The 22,991-nt window shown below is 44.9% G+C and overlaps 1 protein-coding gene across 1 annotated transcript in view; it reads left to right on the top strand.

The window, feature by feature from the left end:
• Positions 1 to 22,991, top strand: part of CCDC73 (coiled-coil domain containing 73) — a 2,033,683-nt gene that overhangs the window by 721,763 nt on the left and 1,288,929 nt on the right. Inside the window, exon 6 of the mRNA XM_078682465.1 lies at positions 18,727 to 18,801. Coding sequence (XP_078538591.1) covers positions 18,727 to 18,801 — 75 coding nt within the window. The remainder of the gene's footprint in view (positions 1 to 18,726; positions 18,802 to 22,991) is intronic.

Raw genomic sequence — 22,991 nt, 5'->3', positions numbered from 1 at the left:
TAACAGACAGAATCATTCAGAGAGCTGCACCTGATCATAAGTCGTCTTACTCCAAGATTGTATTTTGATAATACCTTGTGGCCCCCAGATGGAATCTGACATGGACGAACAAATTAAATGGTTTATATCTTTCAAGTACCTGATGGAGTACAAGGCTGAAAGGTAACCTGTTCCAACATGATACCAATGTAATGGTTCATACAAAATCACTGCTCTTTGCAAAAGTATGCATCTTCTTCACCACTAAAACATTCACCAAAGTCATGGAAAACGAGTCTGATTGTACCACTCTACAAAAAGGGCAAGATATCCACAAGAGAGTCTTATAGACTAACAAACGTGATCAACATTGAAGAAAAGTATTCACCAACATTATAATGAAATACTTGGACAAATGGACGTAAGAAAACTCCACCTTGACCCCAGTACAATGCGGCTTCAGGTGCAGCCTCTCTGCTATATACCTAATCGTCATCCTGCAACACATAGTCTGTGAATTCTCAACTTAAAATAGAATGCCACTATTAGCTTTTCTGGTTTTCTAGCAGGCCTTTTTACCTAGTAAATAGACAGTTATTCTGGAGCATATTGATAATCATGGGCCTTCCATTGGTCTTTCTAAGAATGATCATAGTCTCTACACAGGCACCAAATCCCATTTCCTGGTAACATTAAATGAAGGGAAACAGACCCACCAGTGACAACAAAGGGGTCAAGAAAGGCTTTAAGAATGTTTGATAATCTTCACACAAGTAAGCCTGCCTACGAGTCTTGAAAATACGAGCTGATGACTTTGCTAATTACGGCCAGCGTGTATCTGCCTGTATACCTGACTGACCCTAACATGCCGGCTGATCGTGATGCCTAGAATTGCGGCCCTACGTGGAAAGCCAGCCGCTTCAGCTAAAACTAAAGATCACTGCGATCTGCTATTAAATAGGCTTAATTGGATCTGATTTTTAACTGCTAACAACTGATTTCGGCCAATGTATACCTGCCTGACTGCCTTCCTGACCCTGGCAGCCGTTCGAGAGAGGAACAGCGGCCGAAGCTCCGTTCACAGTTGGCACGAGATACGCATGTCTAACATGGGATGGAGCCCAGCATGACCTCGGATCGACCCGGGGATTCAGCGTGCTGCTTCTCCCACCACCATGGACGTCTACCCCTATGGACATCCCTTCAGACCCAAGACCACCACCCTTGAGTGCAACACCACCTGAACACCTGGCTGAACGATGGCAAACATTTCCTGCTCTGTAAATATGTAATATATATTTGTCCAAGCCTAATCGCTGAGTGAATTTGTGATTTGTATATATATATATAACTCAAACCGCTAGTATATGTAGTAGACCTTTGTACTAACTATCATTCCTATGTGATTTTAGAGTTTATCTGTTTGTATCTCTTCCTTGAGTGACTTTAGAACTTGTACATTTGCAATTTTTTCTGTTTATATCTCTTATGTAACTCATGTAATCCAAAGTCCTTATGTAATACAACTGCTTCTTTTGTAAAGCGCTCTGACACCTTCGAGTAATGTTCGCGCTATATAAAATCGCATTAAATAAATATATAAAAGGCTGCATCCTGGCCCCACTCCTATTCAATCACCACACAAATGATATATCCAAAGCAGTTCTGGATGTCTTCACAGAAACCCTCGGAATTCATAACATCTAGACTCCCTTGCTTCTGCACGCCTATGTCTCCATCCTTCTAGCATGCACCCAAAATCCATGCTAGTGATTTGGGGACCCAAATCAAAGCAAACAACTCTTAGTAAGCCTCTTCCCATGGGAAACCAGCCTATCAAAGTTATAAACACCTTCAACCATCTTGACCTGACAGTTTCCAGCCAGATCTCCTGGAGAAAATGCCTGGATGACACCCTAGCAAGAACATAAGATTAGTGGTGGTTGGTGACCTTTAAAGGTGGTGGGCGTAATCCTTGGTGAGAATTTCAAATAGCTTTTTCTTGAAGGGTTCTCTCACACTTTCTTGCACCAAGTTTACGTCCTCTCACTCTGACTCACTCAGTCTCACTAGTTCACACAGTCTCACTCATTCTACTCTTACCCACTCTCTCATTCTACTCTTACCCACTCTGTCTCACTTAGTCTCACTCATTCTAAATTACTCAGTCTTACTCTGACTCAGTTTCACACACAGTAAAATTCTGTTATATCCACTGTCATCCTCATTCATTTACTTTCATTCTCACTCACTCTGACTCATTCCTTCTCTGACTCCCTCTCACTTTGACTTACACACAGAGTCACACAGACATGCTCACAGTGCTGGAATGACGCAGGCACCCTCATGCACCTCTGTCAGCAATAAAACAATGTCACTAGCTGCCTCAGTTTGTTGCTGGACCCGAAGCGGGTCTGCATTTTATTTTTATTATGTCAAGAATTTATAAATATTCACTCTTGATACAATAAAAATGGACCACGAAACAAGTAGAGTGTAGTGGAGCTGTGAAGCCCTTCAAGGAGAGCATCCACTGGTCCAGAAACACCTATCCATCAACCCAACCAATCCACTCAGTCATCTATTGTTTCACTTATCCATACCCCTTCCACCCATTCATCCATCCATCCACCCATCCATCCATCCAGTCATCCATCCATCCTTTTGCTCATCCATCCACCCTTTCATTCCATCTATCCATCCTTTCACTCCATCCACTCATCATCCTCCCTTTATCTTATCCATTTATCCACCCTTTCACTCAGCCATCCAGACGGTCACCTATCCATCCACCCTTCATCCCATCCATTCATACATCCCCCATTTCACTTTCACTCACTCATCCTTCTGTCATCCATCAATTCATCCTATCGCTCATCCATCCATCTATCCTGCCTTTCACTCATCCATCCATTGTTTTACTCATCCATCTTTAAATCGATCCTTTCACTCATCCATCCTTTCACTCGATCTACCCATCCATCCACCCACTAATCCATCAATTTACCCTTCTACTCATCCATCCGTTCTACTATCCACCCATCCTTTCTCTCATCATCCATCAACCCATCCTTTCACTCCATCCATCCATCCACCCTCCCTTTCACTCATACACCCTCTCTGCCTTTCACTCTTCTATTCTTATATCCATCCTTTCACTCATTCATCCATGCATCTATCCATCTTCGATTACATCCATACAACCATCCTTCCTCCCTTTCACTCACTCACTCACTCAACCTCCCAGGTTAATTATGAGCCTTTGTCTGCTGAGCTTCAGACAGAAGAGGCGCATCAAGAACCATACCCCCGTAGCTGCTAAAGTGTGTGGGGTAGATGACATCTCTGATGCAGGCAGAAGCTTAACTGCACACTTACCTCTAAGTCCCCAAGTGCAATTGTTGTCTGCAGTGGGTTACTTCACTCTCTTGGGCTTCTATGATTGAAGTAAGGAGCACTCTGTTGTGCTCCTCTCCATGATGTTTTTTTTCAAAATGAAAGCAAATGCAGTACTAACCACGTGTTACTGACAAGAGAGCAGCCCTCTGCACCCCTCTTATAGCCTGCCCCTCTGTGATGACCAACAAATTGTTGCCACCCCCTCCCAGCCTCCCGCACCCCAGCAATAGAAGTGGATGGAGTTTTGTAACTCCTCCTAGGGCCACTATTTAAGCGCCCCAAAAGCAACTTGATCACTTGCTTTCTAATTCAGCAGTCCCTCTCCTGTGATGTCACTGCTGTAGCTTGTGCCTGCAGGTTGAAGAAAACCTTGCATGGCTGGTACTTGTGAAGTAGGACATCTGCAAAGTTCACTGGAGTTTACCCAAGCGTTTCAGCAGAGTGTCTCAGAGCAGTGATTTATTTTCAGCTGCTCTGTGTTTACTGCCCTATTCTTGCCTCTCCCCCAGGGTGGCATGGCAACGCCCCTTTTGTCCATGAACACCAGTCCCCCTTGCAAAGATAGGGCTAAAAGGATAGTAAACTCTTAGAAATAAAAGGGTAACAACCACAGTCATACTGAAAAAAGACCCGGGATATGATATGCATCCATCGAAGCGAGATCTGTCAGCATCCCAGCGCACTATGATATCACTCAATCAGGGTTTGTAAAGCGCACTACTCACCTGTGAGGGTCTCAAAGCGCTGAGGGTGGGTGTGGGCTGCTCCGTTGGGGTCATTCGAAAAGCCAGGACATGAGGTACTTCCTAAATTGGTGCAGTGTCGTGCTAGGTCAGAGGTAAAGGGGGAGTGCGTTCCAGAACTTGAATGTGAGGTAGAAGGATCTTCCACCTGCTCTGGTCCTGTAAAAATGTGGGACGGTGGCTAGGGAGAGGACGGCTGAGCTGAGGTTTCTCTTGGGGGCGTGGAAAGAAATTTCCGTTCTTGAGTTATTGGGGTCCGTTGTTGTGGAGGGCCTTGTAGGTGTGTGTGAGCAGCTTGAAATTTATTCTTCTTTTGACGGGAGCCAGTGGAGGAAGCGGAGGTGTTGGGTGATGTGGTTGTGCAGTGGGATATCTAGGATAAGTCTGGCTGCGGCGTTTTGGACGGTCTGGAGTTTGCGGAGGAGTTTTTAGTTGCAGTTGTCCAGTCTGTTGGTGATGAGTCCTTGAGTGTCGGTTTTCCTGGAGTCGGATGTGATCCACTTGAACATCTTGCGGAGTATGCGGAGGGTGTTGATTTATGAGTAAAGTATGATGCTGAGGTTACGTGCATGGTCCATTGGGGTGGTTGGGTTTCCGAGGGCAGTTGGCCACCAGGTGTCATCCTATGCAGAAGGGGTAGAGCCAAGGATGAGGACTTCTGTTTTCTCCGAGTGGAGCTTTAGGCAGCTGTTCCTCATCCAGGTCGCTCCGGCTTTCATCCTTCCTTGGAAGTTGTGCATAGTGATGTCCGGCTCCTTGCTGCGGGAGAGGAAGAGCTGGGTGTCATCGGCATAGGAGACAATGTTGAGCCTGTGGTTTCTGACGATGGTTGCGAGGGAGCCATGTAGACTTTGAAGTGTGTGAGGCTGATAGAGGATCATTGAAGTACTCCGCATCTTATCTCTGTTTGTTCTGAGAGGAAGGGCTGGAGTCTTATTCTCTGTTCTGCCTGATAGAAATTTACTTATCCATTCTAAGACCTTTCCTTCGATGCCAACCTTGTGGAGCCTGGTGGCTAGTGTGCGGTGGGTGATGTAGTTCTGAAAATTCTGGACTCGAATGATCATTCTGGACTCGAGAATTAAAACTTCGTCGAAACATGACAAATTTGGTATCAAAAGACCGAGAATGACGAGTACACCACGTACAAGCATTTTCAGAGTATTTGAGTGACGATTTCACCTCGAAATCGTCATTTTCGTTCAGAACCCTTGGCTTCCATTTTATATACGGCAGCCATCTTGTGTGTTGCCCTTTACATAGGCCTTAATCCAGCTGAATTTGATTCCACAAGGACACGTACACCTTAATCGACTTTTCTATGACCTGTGCAAGTTGGAACCATTGCCCCAGGCCGAACTCGTTAGGTCAGTTCCCCTCCCAGTGGCCGAACAAGATAGCATCAAGGCTCAACAAGCCATAAAACCATTTCATCGCACCCACACCTGCCGTATCTTGCTCGCATCTGTCTCTACTCTTTTGCTTCACTGGGTTTATGGTGGGGAGGTGCCTGTTTTATTAGGGGTCCACTGATATCTGATGAAATGTTGGGCCCTGCCGGGTGATTTGTTGTGGGCAGCACGAAGTGAAATATGGACATGTCATCATGACTCTGCTTTTGCTTTGTATTTTAAAATATGTCAATGATCTACTGTAAACTCAAGAATGTTTGCCTGAAGCTCAAAAAACTGTATAAGAAGAGAAGCCTGTCTTTGTAAATTTGAGCAGTCTCCTGAGAATATACTTCCCGTGTGTTGTACTTCTAGGACACTTGTTACCTTGGTTGCAGCCAATAAAATCGATCCTTGACTTCACCTAGAAGACTCTGAGTTTCTGTGGTCTGAATCAGGAAGAACCCGAGGTCTCTGGGTGTACCCTGACACCGCTGGGTTGCCGGTTCTGTGCCGGTTCTTAAAAACCCAGTACCTCAGTTGGCGCCCAACGTCGGGCGATTCCAGCGGTACCGGTCCAGCCAGAGGTTCGTGAGGAGCTTCGTGTGAAAATTCCCGAGGACGGCCAACCACTTCAACGACCCCTGCATGTCCACGTGGTCCGAAGGTCTTTGCTGCGAGGTTCCCTGCTTCCCGACGGCTACGAAGGACTGCTGCCCTGGCTATCGCCCTGATTTGGACCCTTGAAGTTTGGTAGAGAGAAACGCTAAGACGAGTCTTCTGGTGAAGTCATCGATATTTCAGTTAAGTATAAGTGGAGCGTCTCCCAGTCCTTAGTTGGTTCTTAGTCTTGGGTATCCTTTGGGATAATTGTTGGTACTTGCAAGCACCAAAACCGAAGGACTCGTGTATTCACGAGAAATATCGTAATCGACAATCCTTCGAAGTTTGGAACTAGACTAGAGAGCGAAGATGCCTGGTCTTAGACTTAGAAATTTGTTTTGTCTTGGTTGTAATAATAGGGACTCCCGATTGGAGGACTCATGTCCGGTTCCTCCGGTTGGAACTCCAACCTACCAGTTATATGTCAAACACGGAGTAGGGCCCATCACATACAATGAGGTGTGGATTAAATACACCAGAAAAGATGGTGTTTTAAAATGGTCCCAATACGGTAGCTTTGATACTGAAATCCTGGATAACCTTGAAGTTAAACTGTTCAAAAAGAAAGCCCGGCCGGCGATGTTTGACTCTTTCTGCCTATGGCGTAAGGAGGCCAAACAAAAGGAAATCAAATTAGCCAAGAAAAATAAGAGAGAAGGGGTTACTCCAATAATGCAAGCTGCCATGCAGTTTAAAGACAATGAAGTAGAGCAGTTGAGTGAGCAGTTGCACAGGCAACGTAAAATGGCAATAGATAAATGCTATCCAGTTTTGCCGTCTCTTCAGCAAGAGGCAGCAAAAGAGCGTGAAAAAGATCCGTTAATGGCGCATTTATTAAGTTCGCCACCTCCCTATGCACAGAATCCTACAGCTCCTCAGCAACCCTTAGTTGCACAACCTGTGTTTACATCGCCTCCTGCTCCTTCGGTGCAGCCTCCTCAAGGCCCACCGACCACTCCTGTTTCACCTGTGCTTTCTACGATTGTGTAAAAAGCTAAAGGATTCAGAAAGCTCGTGGGCTGTGTCATCTTCAGCCCAGATATTGGCTACTGCACAATATTACGAAAATAGAGACAAGGATGAGAAGGATAGAGCAGAAAAGAAAACTAAAGAGCTGAAAACGAAGGTTTTGTTACAGCAAGCCTATCCGCCACGTGGTGGTGGTAGTCAAAATAATAGTGGCCAGAATTACTACCAGAATAATTTTCAGCAGCCTCAACAGTATCAGAGGAACTCGCAAAGAGTCGAGTATAATCAGCCACGTGTCCAAGTAGGTCCCAACCAGTGTTCGTATTGCAAGGAAGAAGGTCATTTTAAGAATAGTTGCCCTATCCTGTTACAACGTGCGAATGGTGTTTCAAACACGAGAGGTAGAGGCGTTCAGCAAGCCTCTAGAGGTAGAGGACGTGGAAACGTCCCCAAGAACACGCAGTCTCTTCCACCACAAAATTCTATGAATAGGTTCGATCAGCAGAATAACGCATCTGGTAGGTCAGCTCAGTACTATGCTGATGATTACTATACAGAAGATGAAAATTGGGAAAGTAATGACTGCTAGGACAGCCATAGACAAAGAGAGGGAGTTGTTTCAGTTCCAGTAGATCAGAGTGGACCATACGTTGAGGTGATTACATCAGGTGTGTCAGAACCTTTTCTGTTGGATACTGGTGCTACAAAGAGTTCTATTATGCACTCCAAACTCCATGGCGCACCTTTGTCTGGCGAAATGAACGTTTCTGTAGGTTTTTCTGGCGCCCCTGTTAGAAATCTGATTTCTGACCCTTTGTCTCTTTCTGTTGGTCCTTGCGAATTCGAAGCACCCCTTATTCTGACAACAGGTTGTGGTGAAAACTTGCTAGGATTAGATTTGTTAAAAAGATTGCATGCGACTTTGTACTGTTCTCCTTCAGGAGTACAACTTACTTTAGGTCAGAAAGTGGTTTCTCCCATGTATTTGTCGAGGGATAAACTTCCCGCAGAATTGTCGTTTCTTCCAGATATCCTTTGGGCCGCTGGTCCTAATGATGTGGGTCTTTTAGAAATACCACCATATGTTGTAACATTGAAAGCCAATGTTAAAATGCCACGAATTCCCCAATACCGAATTTCTGGTGAAGGTGAAAAAGCGTTGCTAGCGATCGTTTACGAATTGATTGAAAAGGATGTGATTGAAGAAACACGAGGCAACGTTTGCAATAGTCCTGTTCTGCCTGTTTTAAAACGAACTGATCCCTCTCAGCCACCTGTGTACAGATTCGTGATTGATCTTCGAGAAGTGAATAAAATAGCTGTGCCACAATTCCCAGTTGTCCCCGACATTACCACATTATTGACTATGATTCCAGCTTCTGCATCTTGATTTTCGGTGATTGACCTGAAGAATGCTTTCTTCAGCATCCCGATTGCTGAGGAAAGCAGGGATATTTTTTCCTTCAGTTTAGGTGGTCGCAGTTTCCGCTTTAAACGCGCTCCTCGGGGCTACTGTGAAAGTCCATCAATATACAGTCAAGCTCTAAAAACACAGCTCGATACGATCATTCTACCTGAAGGTGCTGCCCTTATTCAGTATGTGGATGATTTGCTCATTGCTGCAGACACTGAGGGAATTTGTAAAAAGGCCACACTGTCATTGTTGCGTCATCTGTGTGATTTACATCACAAGGTGTCACTTTCCAAACTCCAATATTGCCGACAAGAAGAGACCTACCTGGGTCACCTCTTATCGAAGGAGGGAAGGAAATTGACCCCAGAGAGAATTCAGGCAATAGCGAAGTTAAGTGTGCCAAAAACGCAGAGAGAAGTGCGTGCTTTCTTGGGCATTACATCGTACTGTAGACAGTGGATTCCAAATTTTTCGTTATTAGCCAAACCTTTGGTGGCATTAACGTGTAAAAATACACCCAATCCCATTCCTTGGTCCGAAGAGTGTCAGAAAAGTTTTCTCGAATTGCGCACAGCATTATGTTCGGCTCCTGTGTTAGGTACCCCCAACTACAGTAAGCCTTTCACATTGTATGTCCACGAGAAAGAGGGCTGTGCATTATCAGTATTGACTCAGTTGTTTGGAGGTAGGCAGCGTCCATGTGCATATTTTTCGTCGACTTTGGATCTGGTAGCTAAAGCATTGCCAAGCTGTTTAAGAGCCACAGCAGCAGCAGCCGTTTCTATTCGACAGTCTGCTGGTCTAATAATGAATAATACACTAATCGTGATGGTTCCACATGCGGTAGACACGTTGTTAAACAGAACCAAGACACAGCACTTAACTAGTGCCCGGTTGTCAGGCTACGAATTGACATTATTAGCGAGTCATGTGCACATAAAAAGGCGCAATACCTTAAACCTAGCCACATTATTGCCAATTGTAGAGGAATCAAGCGGTTCAGAACAGCATGATTGTTTTCTTAGAACAGAGGAAGAGACGAAAGGGAGAGTAGATCTATCCGATACTCCTCTTGCTGAATGTGATGGTACATTATGGGTGGATGGTTCATGCTTCAAGCTACCGAATGGTGATACGACTGCAGCATATGCTGTCACGACTTTGCATTCCATTGTTGAAACTGCACGTATTCCACATAATTCAGCTCAAGCAGCAGAATTAATTGCACTTACAAGAGCATGTGTACTGTCAAAAGGAATGAAAGTGACTGTCTACACTGACAGTCAGTATGCATTTGGAGTGGCTCACAGTTTTGGACGACTGTGGAGAGAACGTGGGTTCCTGACTTCACATGGAGCTAAGATTCAGCATGGTCAGTTGGTGAATGAGCTTCTTGAAGCACTGACCTTGCCTCTGCAAATGGCGATTGTGAAATGTAGTGCTCACAAAAAGGTGACTGATGATGGTGGTCGTGGAAATGCATTTGCTGATGAGATCGCGAAAGAAACGGCAAGGAATGTAATGAGTCGAATGTATGTTGCAGGCCCTGCCAGATGGACTGGTGATGTTGGAATGTGTGAAGACACAATAGAAAGTGTGAAGTCCATCCAAGCTGAGGCCACAGAGAAAGAGTTGAACACGTGGAGAGAAAGTTTGGGTAGGATGGATGCAAATGGTTGCTGGATTGAATTATCAGAGCATCAGAGATGGTTGTTACCCGACGCATATGTGCTTGCAGTGGTTACAATGGCTCATGGAATGGCTCACATCAGCGTAAAAGGGATTTGCAAGTTGTTGGCTCCAGTATGGCAAAATTCAGGGATTCCCAAATGTGCAGAGAATGTCGTCAAGAATTGCATGGTGTGTCTGCAACACAATCCTGGTAGGGGAACCCCAACTCCAGCTGGTCATTTTGCACCTCCTACGTATCCGTTCGAGGTTTTGCAGCTAGATTTCATTCACATGGAGAGGTGCAACAATTTAAAATACGTACTCGTTGTTGTTTGTGCCTTCTCAAGATGGGTGGAAGCATACCCCCTAAAAGACAATACCGCCGTGTCCACACCGAAAGCCCTTGTGAAAGAGTACTTCCTTAGATTCGGAATGCCTAGAATGGTCTGGTCTGACAACGGGAGTGAATTTGTGGGTCGTGTGATGAAGAATGTATGTGAAGGACTAGGTATCCGGCAGAAGTTCCACGCTGCAAATCACCCCCAAATAGCTGGATTAGTAGAATGTTACAATGGCACGCTTAAACTTAAATTGCCAAAATCCAAGCGAGCACAGGTCTTAAATGGCCTGACGCTCTACCCCTAGCACTCCTATCTACCAGAATGACTGTACATTCACGAATGAAACTCAGCCCCTACGAGATAGTCTTTGGCCGTCCGGCCAATATATGGGGAGTGCCTAGGCCCAAAAAGTTTAGCGAGCTTGAACACCCTGTTTTACTTGATTACCTGTACGAATTGACGGCTAAATTGCGTGTTTTGCATCAACAGGTCAACGACACCCTGCCTCCGGTCTCTGAAACTCCAGGCCACGTCATTAGCCCTGGATCCTGGGTCCTCGTGAGGAATTTTCAGAGGACGAAAAACGATCAGCCCAGGTTGACCGGACCGCACCTCGTCCTTCTCTCCACAAGATCAGCTGTCCGAGTGGAGGGGAAGAAGCACTGGATCCACGGGGTCCACTGTAAGAGGATTCCCCTTCCTCTGCCGTATGACCAGTGGGTCCAGGAAGGTGTCGCTGACTCAGAGACTAGCACCGTGCCGAAATTTGTACTTTTCAGTGATGCATGAGTGAAAGGAACTAACTCTGAACGTGAAAACGAGAACATTCTGCAAGAAAATGTGCCACCGTTAAAGCGATTGAACACTTTGGAGCCTGCACTCTTGTTTCAGGACCAGACAGTACCTGGGAAAGAGCGATATAATTTGAGACCAAGACCTATGGACAAATAAAAAAAAGATTTTCTTTTCCCTGTTTTCCTCCAAGTACTATTTTTGAAAGCGCAGCTCTCCCATTAAAAGAAAACTTGCTCATTTTTGTTTTTCGAACCGCCATCCGGGTCCCGCTGCTAGGGCCGCGGTTGCTTGAAAGTCTTTGGGGTGCAGCTGACGACGTTAGGTCAGTAGTTCTGGTTGGTCTAAGGGAGTTGCCCTGGACTGACAGAAGCATCCCTTAGCAGAATCAACCTACCACCGCGGGCAGCACTCTAGAGAGGATGGAGTTTTCTGAAATGGAGAGACCTGCCGAACAAACGAACTCTGAACACAAATTATGTAGAGTGATGACAAAGAAAAGTTTTTTAATTTTGTGCATTTTCATGATATTCAGTGTGATGACATTTTTTATCAGATATGTTGTATTCTCCTTTCATGTAACATTCGCACCACCTACATCCCCTACACCTCCTCCTCCTACTGTTTCCTCTCATTCTTTCCACTCCCTTCCTGACCATGAATCCAATAGAAGATTAGAGTTCATTAATAACTCCTTCGTTCAGCTCCTGCACCAGCACCAGCTAGTAATGAACACAACTAACTGTTGGGTTTGCGGCCTCATGCCTCACACTACGGATAAAGGTATCCCTTATCTAGTCCTGCCTTTCAGTCGTAATGGCTCTGTGTGGGCATACAGAACGATGTTCATATATGCACGAGAAGTCCAACCCCTACGTTCTGTAAAAGACAACCTCAAGACTAGCGCCCTAGTCAAAGGCATAGTTGACATGATTAAGGAAGTAACTTCTTATGAAGATACCCCAGAAGATGAGATACTTGCATATGTAGGTTGGAACGTGACCGGATATGGAGCTACTTTAAGTGAGAAACAGCAAGCGAAGAGGTCTTCCCCGATCTGGATCATACCCGATCAGGGTCTGTCATGATAGAGCCTATACATGGTTGCCCCCTGACTTCTCGGGCTCATGTTTTGTTTTGTTCCTGTTGCCTCCCACCTATACAGCAGCGGCGGATTACCACAGGACAAGGATAGTTAGAGGTGTCTTGAGGAAAGAAGACACTGCAGGTCAAGAATTTGGGGACTTTGCAAGAGGTTTTCTGCCGTTCTGGGGACCCATGGTAAACAGCAGGAACATAAGGCAATTGACAAGAGTGGTTGAGTCCACCGTGATTGAAACTGCTGGTGCCCTTAGTAACTTGACTGCTGAGCTCCAGTCGGATCGTCTTATGACCCTTCAGAACAGGGTTGCTTTAGATGTCATACTTGCAGACCGAGGTGGGGTATGCAGATTGATCCAATCAAGCTGCTGCGTTTTCATCCCAGATAACGCTCCAACCGTGTACCAGGCCATCTCCAAACTGCACAAGATCTCCGAGTCCATTCATGTGGATAAAGGAGATTGGTCATTAATGGGGTGGTTCTGGGAACTGATATCCGGCTGGGGATGGAAAATTCTGATGGTCATTGGGATGGTCTTGGCCATTCTTTTCCTGTTCTGTCTATGCGTGCAGTGCGCTCCTGCAATATGTGGCCTTTGTGTCAAATCATGTGTGAGGAAGCCTGTATCAAGAGATGAACTATGTACGAGAATGATGTTACAGCAACATCTCAGTGACTTTAGGAATATAGATCTGGACTCAGATTAGCGCGAGGGTAGATTAATTGCCTATGTAAGGGCAAAAGGAGGGTTTGTAGTTCTGCAAATTCTGGACTCGAATGATCATTCTGGACTCGAGAAATACAATTTCGTCGAAACATGACGAATTTGGTATCAAAAGACCGAGAATGACGAGTACACCACGTACAAGCATTTTCAGCGTATTTGAGTGACGATTTCACCTCGAAATTGTCATTTTCGTTCAGAACCCTTGGCTTCCATTTTATATACGGCAGCCATCTTGTGTGTTGCCCTTTACATAGGCCTTAATCCAGCTGAATTTGATTCCACAAGGACACGTACACCTTAATCGACTTTTCTATGACCTGTGCAAGTTGGAACCATTGCCCCAGGCCGAACTCGTTAGGTCAGTTCCCCTCCCAGTGGCCGAACAAGATAGCATCAAGGCTCAACAAGCCATAAAACCATTTCAGCGCACCCACACCTGCCGTATCTTGCTCGCATCTGTCTCTACTCTTTTGCTTCACTGGGTTTATGGTGGGGAGGTGCCTGTTTTATTAGGGGTCCACCGATATCTGATGAAATGTTGGGCCCTGCCGGGTGATTTGTTGTGGGCAGCACGAAGTGAAATATGGACATGTCATCATGACTCTGCTTTTGCTTTGTATTTTAAAATATGTCAATGATCTACTGTAAACTCAAGAATGTTTGCCTGAAGCTGAAAAAACTGTATAAGAAGAGAAGCCTGTCTTTGTAAATTTGAGCAGTCTCCTGAGAATATACTTCCCGTGTGTTGTACTTCTAGGACACTTGTTACCTTGGTTGCAGCCAATAAAATCGATCCTTGACTTCACCTAGAAGACTCTGAGTTTCTGTGGTCTGAATCAGGAAAACCCGAGGTCTCTGGGTGTACCCTGACACCGCTGGGTTGCCGGTTCTGTGCCGGTTCTTAAAAACCCAGTACCTCAGTGATGGTGTTGAAGGCTGCTGATAGGTCCAGGAGGATGAAGACTGGCGTATGGCCTTGGTCGAGGAGGGCTTGGATGTTGTTGGTGGCGGCAAGGAGGATGGTCTTGGTGCTGTGGTTGATGCAGAATACGGATTGAGAGGTGTCTAAGATGTTGTTGGTTTCTATGAAGTGTGCTAGCTGGGTGTTGGCAGCCTTTTCAATGACTTTGGCTGCAAAAGGAAGCAGTGAGATGGGCCTGAAGTTCTTGCGGTCCGTTGGGTCCGTGGTTGGCTTCTTTAGGAGGGGGTTGACTTCAGCGCACTTCCAGTTGTCGGGGAATGTGACTGGCTTGAGAGAGCAATTGATAGTTCGGGTGCGATGGCACTGGTGGTCCCGTGGAAGATGTGCGGCAGGCAGGGTCAGAAGGTGCCCTGGAGTGCATGCTCTTCATTGTCTTTAAGGTGTCTTCTGTGGTGAGAGGGGTTCAGGTGAGAAGGGTCTGTTGGATGGCGTCATTGGGGGTGGGGTTAGGGCGGGGCAGGGATCTTGGTCGTCGAAGTTCTTATAGAGCATCTTGATCTTGAGGTGAAAGAAGGAGCTGAGTTTGTTGCAGAGGTCTTGGGAGGAAGGGACATTGCTTGTTTCGCTGTTGAGTTTGGCAAATTTCTTTATGATGGTGAAGAGTTCCTTGGAGTTGAGGGTGTTGGAGGGGATTCTGTCTTGGATGACGTTTTTCTTTGTTGATTTGTTGAGATGGTGGTGTGCTGTGATGGCTGTTTTGTAGGTGGAGCGTCTTTCCGTGGTTTTGCTCCACGTCTACAAGTCTTCTCTAGTCATCGGCAGGAGAGCTTGGATTCTTGGAGATCCGTGGTGAACCAGCCTGCCGCTGGGTTGGTGTATGTCGTAGTTGGGAGTGGAGTGCCGGTTAGGGCGGAGGTGAGGTGTTCTTTGGAGACTTAGTTCCAGCTTCTGCGTGAGAGGTGGTGCAGGTGCTTGTGTGCAGTGGGTTTCATAAAGGAGGAATGGATGCAAGGGTGGTCTGTCCAGAGCAGTTCTGTGGTGTGGCTGAAGCGAATGTTGTTTCCTCTGGCGAAGATGGGGTTGAGTGTGTGTCCCGCTGTGTAAGTGGGGGTGGAGACAAGTTGCTTCGGTCCTATGTTGGTTAGGTTCTCTAGGAGGCCGGTGGTGTTGGAGTCGCTGTGGTTGCACAGGTGGAGTTTAGGTCTCAAAGTAGCAAGTAGTGTTTAGAGGCAAGGGGGTGGGGTGCAATGAGGTTGGCGATGACGTTGGTGAAGGTGGTGCAGGGTCCAGGAGGTCTGTAGGCGAGTGTTAGGCAGAGCTTCGTTCTGGGGTAAGGCTGGATCTGGAAGTGGATGTGTTCCATGGGGGAGGAGGCGTCGTCCGAGTTGGTGGTTATCAATCGAGGGAGCTTTTGTGGACGATGGCGAGGCCTTCTCCTGGGCGTTTGAGGCACTCTTTTCTCAGGATCTTGTATCCGTCTGGGATGGCGGTTGCGATGTTGGGTGCAGAGCTGGCGTTAGTCCAGGTCTTTGTCAGGAAGGCAACGTCGGGCCTGTGTGTGTTGAGGAGGTCCCAGATTTCTACAGCATGTCTGTGCAGGGGGCGTACATTAAGAAGGATGCAGCTCAGTGGTTTGTCTGCAGTGGCATCCGGTGGGTTGGGGGTTGCTGCCAGGGTCCAGAGGTGGGTGAAGGTGCGGCGGCAGGAGATCGGGCCTAGGGTGTTGTTCGGCGACATCAAAAGAAAGTTGAGCCTGAGAGACAACACTTGGAGAGAAGCACTCAAATCTAAGAATACCAACATTCTTCAGGTGTCCAAGTCACTGACAAGCTTCAACAAGGACCAAGTACTTGACTATTCATTCACCACCAATTTTTTTTCGATCAAGTGTAAAAAAGCACCATCTGGCCCCCTGTAAAAACTCTGGTCTTTGGATACAATGCAGGGCAATGATCCGTGTTCTGATTGAGACATCCGAGGAGGTCAATCCCCTTATAGGCCACTTCCTGGAGTAGGCATTGCAGCTAAGAGAGAAATAACTGAAAGCACCTCAGAATGTCTAAAGACTCTTAAATATCTGCAACTCATATTCCTACCCCACAACATGCTTTCACTTTGGGGGCGCAATTTTACAGCAGACACCATGCCATCACACAGAAAGCTGCATGTGGAACAAACCACCCAAGTCTCATCATCACCTCTCTCACGACCCCTCTGGAACACAATTCTCTCTGAAAGAGGGGTGAACTATTGAAGATATGAAAAGCCCCTAACCAACAATTCTTCACAATCAGACCATGCAGCAGGTCCAGAATGGTGGAGAAAACCCCTAACCACTGCAGTCACACAGATCAGCCATGTTGCAAACTAAGCATGTGCCCACTCACTTACTGATCGCCCACTGTCTCTACTAACCAGTTGTACCACAAAAAGTCTTATCCACCACAGGTAAGAAAATGGCTAAATAAAATAAAAACACCCAACTAGTTTTTCTCACAAACATTATCCAAATAACCCAGTCAGCTAATTTATCATCTTCAATGTGCCTTTGTAAAATAACTCACTACCAAACTTACATATTACTCAAAACACTGCTCTACTCTCTTGCAACACTGTTGATACCTACTCTTCCATAATGTATGTACTGTACCTTTGATGAACTACAAACCTTGTCTATTTCTCTAATATGCTTTACATTTTTGTACAGGAAAGGCCAGAGGCCGAAAGTGTTAAATGAAACTTAAATACGCACCACCAGTATCAAACATAACCTATAGCACCATATTCAATACCAGCATCAATGCTGCCAGTAGTACCTGTAGTATGGCCTGTAATGCCTCTAAACACCAACAGTAGCACTACCAATACAGCAGCACCAGCATCACCAGTATAGATACCGCACCTAACAATCCCACACCACCACATCAGCACTACCTTCATGCCTCCAATACTGCACCTCCACCAATACCACACCTCCACCAGTACCACAAATAACACACCCACCAGCAAGAACACTGCCTCCAATATCACCACGGGCACCAAGATACGACCAACAAGACCAATACTATTACAATACCAACCCAGCACTGCTACTACATCACCACAATACCACACTAAGAGCAGCACTTTCATTAACACCCGCATGGGTAAAACAACCAACTCTAGCACCATTATTACCAATAAAATGTTCTCCAGCAATCCCACACTGCCATCACTAGAACTACCAATACTCAGGGACATAGCCTCAGGGGTGCTGTTTGAGGATTTACACCCCCCTAATATATGTATTTTCCGATAGCTGGGTACAGGTGCTTTCAGTCTGGTATGGTGAGATGTCTGTTGGATTTCACTGGGATTTTTTACACACAAACGCAAACACTTCCTCTCTGTTTTGAAAGTCCTCAAAAATATTCGTTATTTTGCAAAATGTTGTGTTGTCTTTCTTAGTACTCATGCCAGTCTAAGGTCCTCTCCTTTCCTACTGCCCCTAGGCTCATCTCATGCACCCTACTTGTCTTATAATGTATTTAAACAATATATACCAGCTTGATTGTCAGGGGTGGCTCCTCGACTAAGGTGGAAGAGCGTCACCCCACTGGTTAAAATCCCCCCAGTGAAAAATAAAATTGTAATAAACATTATTACATTTTATATTTCATTGGCTCTGCAAACCCAGATCCAGAGCCGAATCTCAGGACGGGTGCGGGGCCACTGCTGACTGGAAGCAGCAGAGAGGAGTGAATGGGCTGGGCAGTTTAAAGTGCGCATGTCCCTTTGGCCGCCGTCTTGCGACAGCCAGCCAGACATGCGCACTTTAAACTTCTCAACCCAGCCATCTTAGAGGGCTGGGTTGAGACTGAGCGAAAGCCTCCAGTGCTCTTTGGAGTGTTGAGAGAGTCTGCTTCATCCAATCCTGGTACTGCTCTCATACATCATGAGAGCAGTGTCAGGATTAGTTAGGAGACTAGGCTGGGGCTCGCTGGAGGAGAACGAACACCGAAGCGAGGACGGAGGTGAAGTACTTTTATTTCCGTTTTTTTAAATGTATATTATGTCTTCATGTATCCCTGAATCGCCGACATGCATTACATTGCCGTTTTAAAGTGAAACATTTTAGCTTCATTATGATAATGTAATGCATGTCGGCATGAAATTAATCTATTTAACTGCTTTGCCCACCCCAACACTCTCCATTGCAGACAGCCTCCACTGCTGATTGTCAGAAAATCTGAAGCGCACTCCCACCCCAATCTTACTGACCAAGCTACGGCCCTGCAAATACTACCACACCACCAATACCACCAGTAATACTAACAGCACCCCTACCACAATGCCACCACCACTTGTCATTGCGCGGGCCAATAAGTCTGGTCTAATTGTGCGGTTGTATGGAATTACATGTTAACATGCCCATGTTTCCGTCCATTGTCACATTAAGCCATACCAATAGACTTTTGCCGCTGTTTATTTCAAAGTCCTAATTAGAAATGTGGGGGGCTATTATGGTTACGAGTTTCGAAAATGCCTGTTTCTCTTGAAGACCACAGCAGGCAAACTGCATACTGTGTCTCTTTTCAAGAATATTATAACTTTCTGTGCATATATTTTTCAAGGGTCAATACAAGCTCGCTGCAGAAACGAAAGAAAAGGAAATTACTGGTCTCAAGGATGATCTAAAAGCTTTACAGGTAAAAGAGCTTTATTGAACGTCGTATTTAATGTTAATTATTCCGCACAGTTTAAGATTACATACAGACAACCATTCTCCAGCCTAAGATTGTGTTTACATTAGTGATACCTTGTTCAAGATTTCTGCCATTGTTAGGCAAAGTATCCCAAAATACTCTTCATGGGTTTTATTTATATAATTTCTTTATATTATCACTCTAATCCAGAAGGCGCGTTGGGTGTTTCAAAAAATTACTATCACAATTCAATATAAAAGTCCAAAAGAAGATCTTCGAGATGTATGATGACAAGTTTCTTTCTTTATTCAGTCAAATCATCAATATCAGCCAACTTGAAAAACAGTTAATACTTTTGACAGCCAACGCGTTTGGTACGCATCTGGGACATCATCAGGACTGTAAAGAGTACAAAATCAAAATCCAACCATAGACATCCATAATGTACATCACAGTTTATAAACAAATAAACAAATGCGGATGGTATCGACTGGAGCATTTGACTCCTACTCTGTCAATGTAATATTTTAAAATCCTCTATTTATATTATTAGCGTACATCTATCCATTCTAAAAGCCAATCCAAATGGATTTTCCTCTCCGCTTATTGGTACATCTTAAATATGTCCGTGACGCATGTAAGCAACATAAGCGATATGATTCCATAACAGGAATAGAATTTCATTTTTTTAGTGATGAAGGGTCGAGTGACTTCGCTCAAAACTAATAATATAAATTGTGGATTTTAAAATATTACATTGACTTGAGATATTGCAGTTAGAATAGAGGAAATAGACACGGGCGGACCAGAGAGGGAACGTTCAGAATTAGACCTTGTTTGTTGATTTGAGGATGGAAGTTTCAGGGCAGCATGCACACTCATTGGACCAGCGAAGGTTTAGGAATGTGTAATATGTCATTAGCAGACATGAGAGGAAACATCTCGACCCTTAGTAGGCGAACTGCGGCAGTTGGAGGGTTGTTAGTATTTGTGGTTTTTGATTGGTCATTCGGGGATTTAAAACCAAGCTTGGCGGGCTCTAGGACTCATTCCCGATTTATCGAGCCGGAAGGGGGACGCCTGAAGATATTTTGGGCCTGAATGGAAAGAGGTATGGTTGTTCTAAGGCATCGCAGGCTTGATTTTATAAAAAAGACATGTTTTCTGAACTAGGGGGAAAGGTTGATTTATAATATTTGCTTGGTATTATTGTTGGTTTAGACATACAGGGATCTTTTGAAGAATCTGGGAGCTCAGAAACATGACTTATGGCATGAGAAGTGTAAACTAGCATATATTTATTTTGTATATATAGAGAAACAAGGGTTTTCATCTTAATGACAGATTCTTCTGGTATGCAGCTTAATTTAGAAATATGACGAAGATTGAGAGCAGTATTTATGCTCACAAAGAATTCGATCATCTGGGTAATGGTTTTAGCTTTGGAATTCGAATAAAAATGGACTAAAAGGTGATCTGAGGGGGAATAGAGTTGTATATATTTTGAGTCTAGCCACCTAATAGAGAAACAAGGGTTTTCATCATACTGATAATTACTCCTCTTGTATGCAGTTGGATTTACGTATATGTTGAAGATCGAGAGCAGAATTTTGTGCTGAGAGGGAATTCGATCATCTGGGATACGGTCTAGTTTTTGGAAAGCGAATAACTAGGGGCTAAAAGGTGAGCCGAGGTTTATTCAGGTATATATGTTTGTAGTGGTGTTAAAGTAATAGAGTTGTATATATTTGCAGTTCAGTAAGCTAATTGAAGACATGATATTTTTTTTGACAGATAAATTACTTTTTGAACTAAGCAGTTGTAGTAAAACTCAAGATATACAGTGCAAGATTAGATAATGACCAAGTGGATTCAAATTGGTTGAATGTGAGATTTCTTAGCTTTTGTTTTTAGTATAGCATCCTTCCGCCCAGCAGGCCCGGACTGACCGTTGCGGGCACCGGGCAATTCCCCGGTGTGCCGCAAGGGTGGGGGCCAGTTTTGGGCCTCTGGTGGCCGTTGTTTTTACAGGGCCGTTTTTGCAGCAACGCTGCAAAAATGTCCCTGTAACAAAATCGCCCGAAAACCGGCCCTGGCAAAGAGCGCGGTCGCACCCCCAAACCTCCTTGGGAGGTGGGGGGGCCGGCCGAGCACTTTGCCAGGGCTGGTTTTGGTTCCCAGTCCGGCCCTGCCGACCAGGAGAATGCCTTCTTTGCATACACCTTCTATAGTTATGAGGTTTAGAATAGGCCTGGGCGATAAATTCCGTTCCGCTCGCGGAATTTGGGTAATGTCGCATTCCGCGGAGAACGGGAAATTGCCCAAAATTCTGCGTTCCACGGCTTTGCGAAATTTTTGCTTGTTCGCGTTCTCAAAATGCGTGTTTGCAAGATATTTCCCCCCGAGCACGCAAACAGCGATTGCGAACAGTAAAAAAGCATTGCGAACAAGCAATCCCGCGTGTTTGCGTAATTTCTGCTTGTTCGCTGAGATTTTTTACTGTTTCGCAGAGATTTGCGTAGCGCGATTACGTAAATTCTGCCCACACCTAGTTTAGAACTAAAGGGAAGTGCTCAGACTTACAGAATATAGGGGAGTATATAGGGATATACTAAGACAGATATCTAATGGTTGAAACCTACTATCCGCAATAATAAATGTTTTTTGCTATTTTTTTTTCTTTCTATTGTTCAAATGTAGCTTTTTTATGTTGTCTAGATCAACTAAAAGTTCTAAGATTGTTATATAGGCAGAGTAGGAGTTAAATGCTCCTGTCGATACCATCCACATTTGTTTATTTGTTTATAAGCTGTAATGTACATTATGGATGTCTATGGTCGGATTTTGTTTTGTACTCTTTATTTTACAGCCCTGATGATGTCCCGTAGGGGACGAAATGTGTTGGCTGTCAAAAGTATTAACTGTTTTTCAAGTTGGCTGATATTGATGATTTGACTGAATAAAGAAAGGAACTTGCCATCATACATCTCGAAGATCTTCTTTTGGACTTTTATATTGAATTGTGATAGTCATTTTTTGAAACATTAACCATCCTTCTTGATTAGAGTGATTGTAGCGATTAGCGGTTGGTGACCGTGAATCACAAGAAGTTGAGCGTACCCATGGCAAATGAATAGGTTGTAGATAATTAAAAAATAGCTTTCCAGTGCACAGGGTTTGACCCCCATTTTTTTGCTTAGTTTTGATAGTTTCTTTATATTGTTTGGATAGACTTATAGATGTTATGATTAGGGTCCAGTTGGGATCATACTTAGCCTGGGCACTCCCAAAAAGGTGGCCCACATCCCCAGGTCATTGCTTTTCATGAAACAACATTTGGTTGGCCTCCTTTTGACGCATTGTTACAGAAATGTTTGGAAGTTAAGCATTTTAAAGATTATAGAAAAACCCATTGGTGAAAAGTATGATAAACACTGCATTTTGGGCGGGTGAGGTGAAATAAAATGGACCTAGAGCCACAAGATCTGTTCTGGCTATGGTTGCCTTTTCTCCAGGGTCAGAGGAGTGTCACTTGACTGAATCAGTCATTAAAAAATAAAATGATACTATAACAATATTATCAATTTTTTTAGCTAACTGACTGGTCCTGGGAGTCTTGGGTGGGCTTGGCAGGGAGGAGGAGTGGTATTGTGCACTGTAAAGTGCGCATGATGGTTTGGCCAGCTGTCTTAGGCTGGCGAAACCGTCATACGCACTTAGGTTTCTCCAACCCAGCTGTGTTGCACAGCCAGGTTGGAGAAACAGCTCAGACTCCCAGGCACTGTCTGAGCGGCAAACCAAGCCGCTCAGACCAAGCCGCTCAGACCAATCCTGGCGCAGCTGCCATGCTATCGAGAGCAGCACTGGTATTGGGTGGGGAGCCTGTGCAGATGTCCTAGGGATTGCAGGGACACCATAAGGAGAAAAGAGGAGCACCGACGCGTCCGCGGCAGGACAGGTAAGTCTTTTCTTATAAATTATATCTGCCCCCCTTACTCCCCTCCCCACACACACACACACTGGAGTTTTGTGGCATCAGCCACTTCTCTTGTCAGCTTATTTTACCAGCATAAGTGATATTTCTATGTCCTGGTCGGTATGAAAATTCGGAAAATCACCAAAAGCTGTTACTTTGATCAGTATCTACTTTAAACAGTAAACGGTAAAAGCACTTTATAATGTGTTCTAAAGCT

Source organism: Lissotriton helveticus, chromosome 3_1 (genome assembly GCF_964261635.1).
Source record: "Lissotriton helveticus chromosome 3_1, aLisHel1.1, whole genome shotgun sequence".
NCBI classification, from domain to species: domain Eukaryota; kingdom Metazoa; phylum Chordata; class Amphibia; order Caudata; family Salamandridae; genus Lissotriton; species Lissotriton helveticus.
The sequence above is the reverse complement of the archived record's forward strand: the minus strand, read 5'-3'. Positions and strand labels throughout refer to the sequence as shown.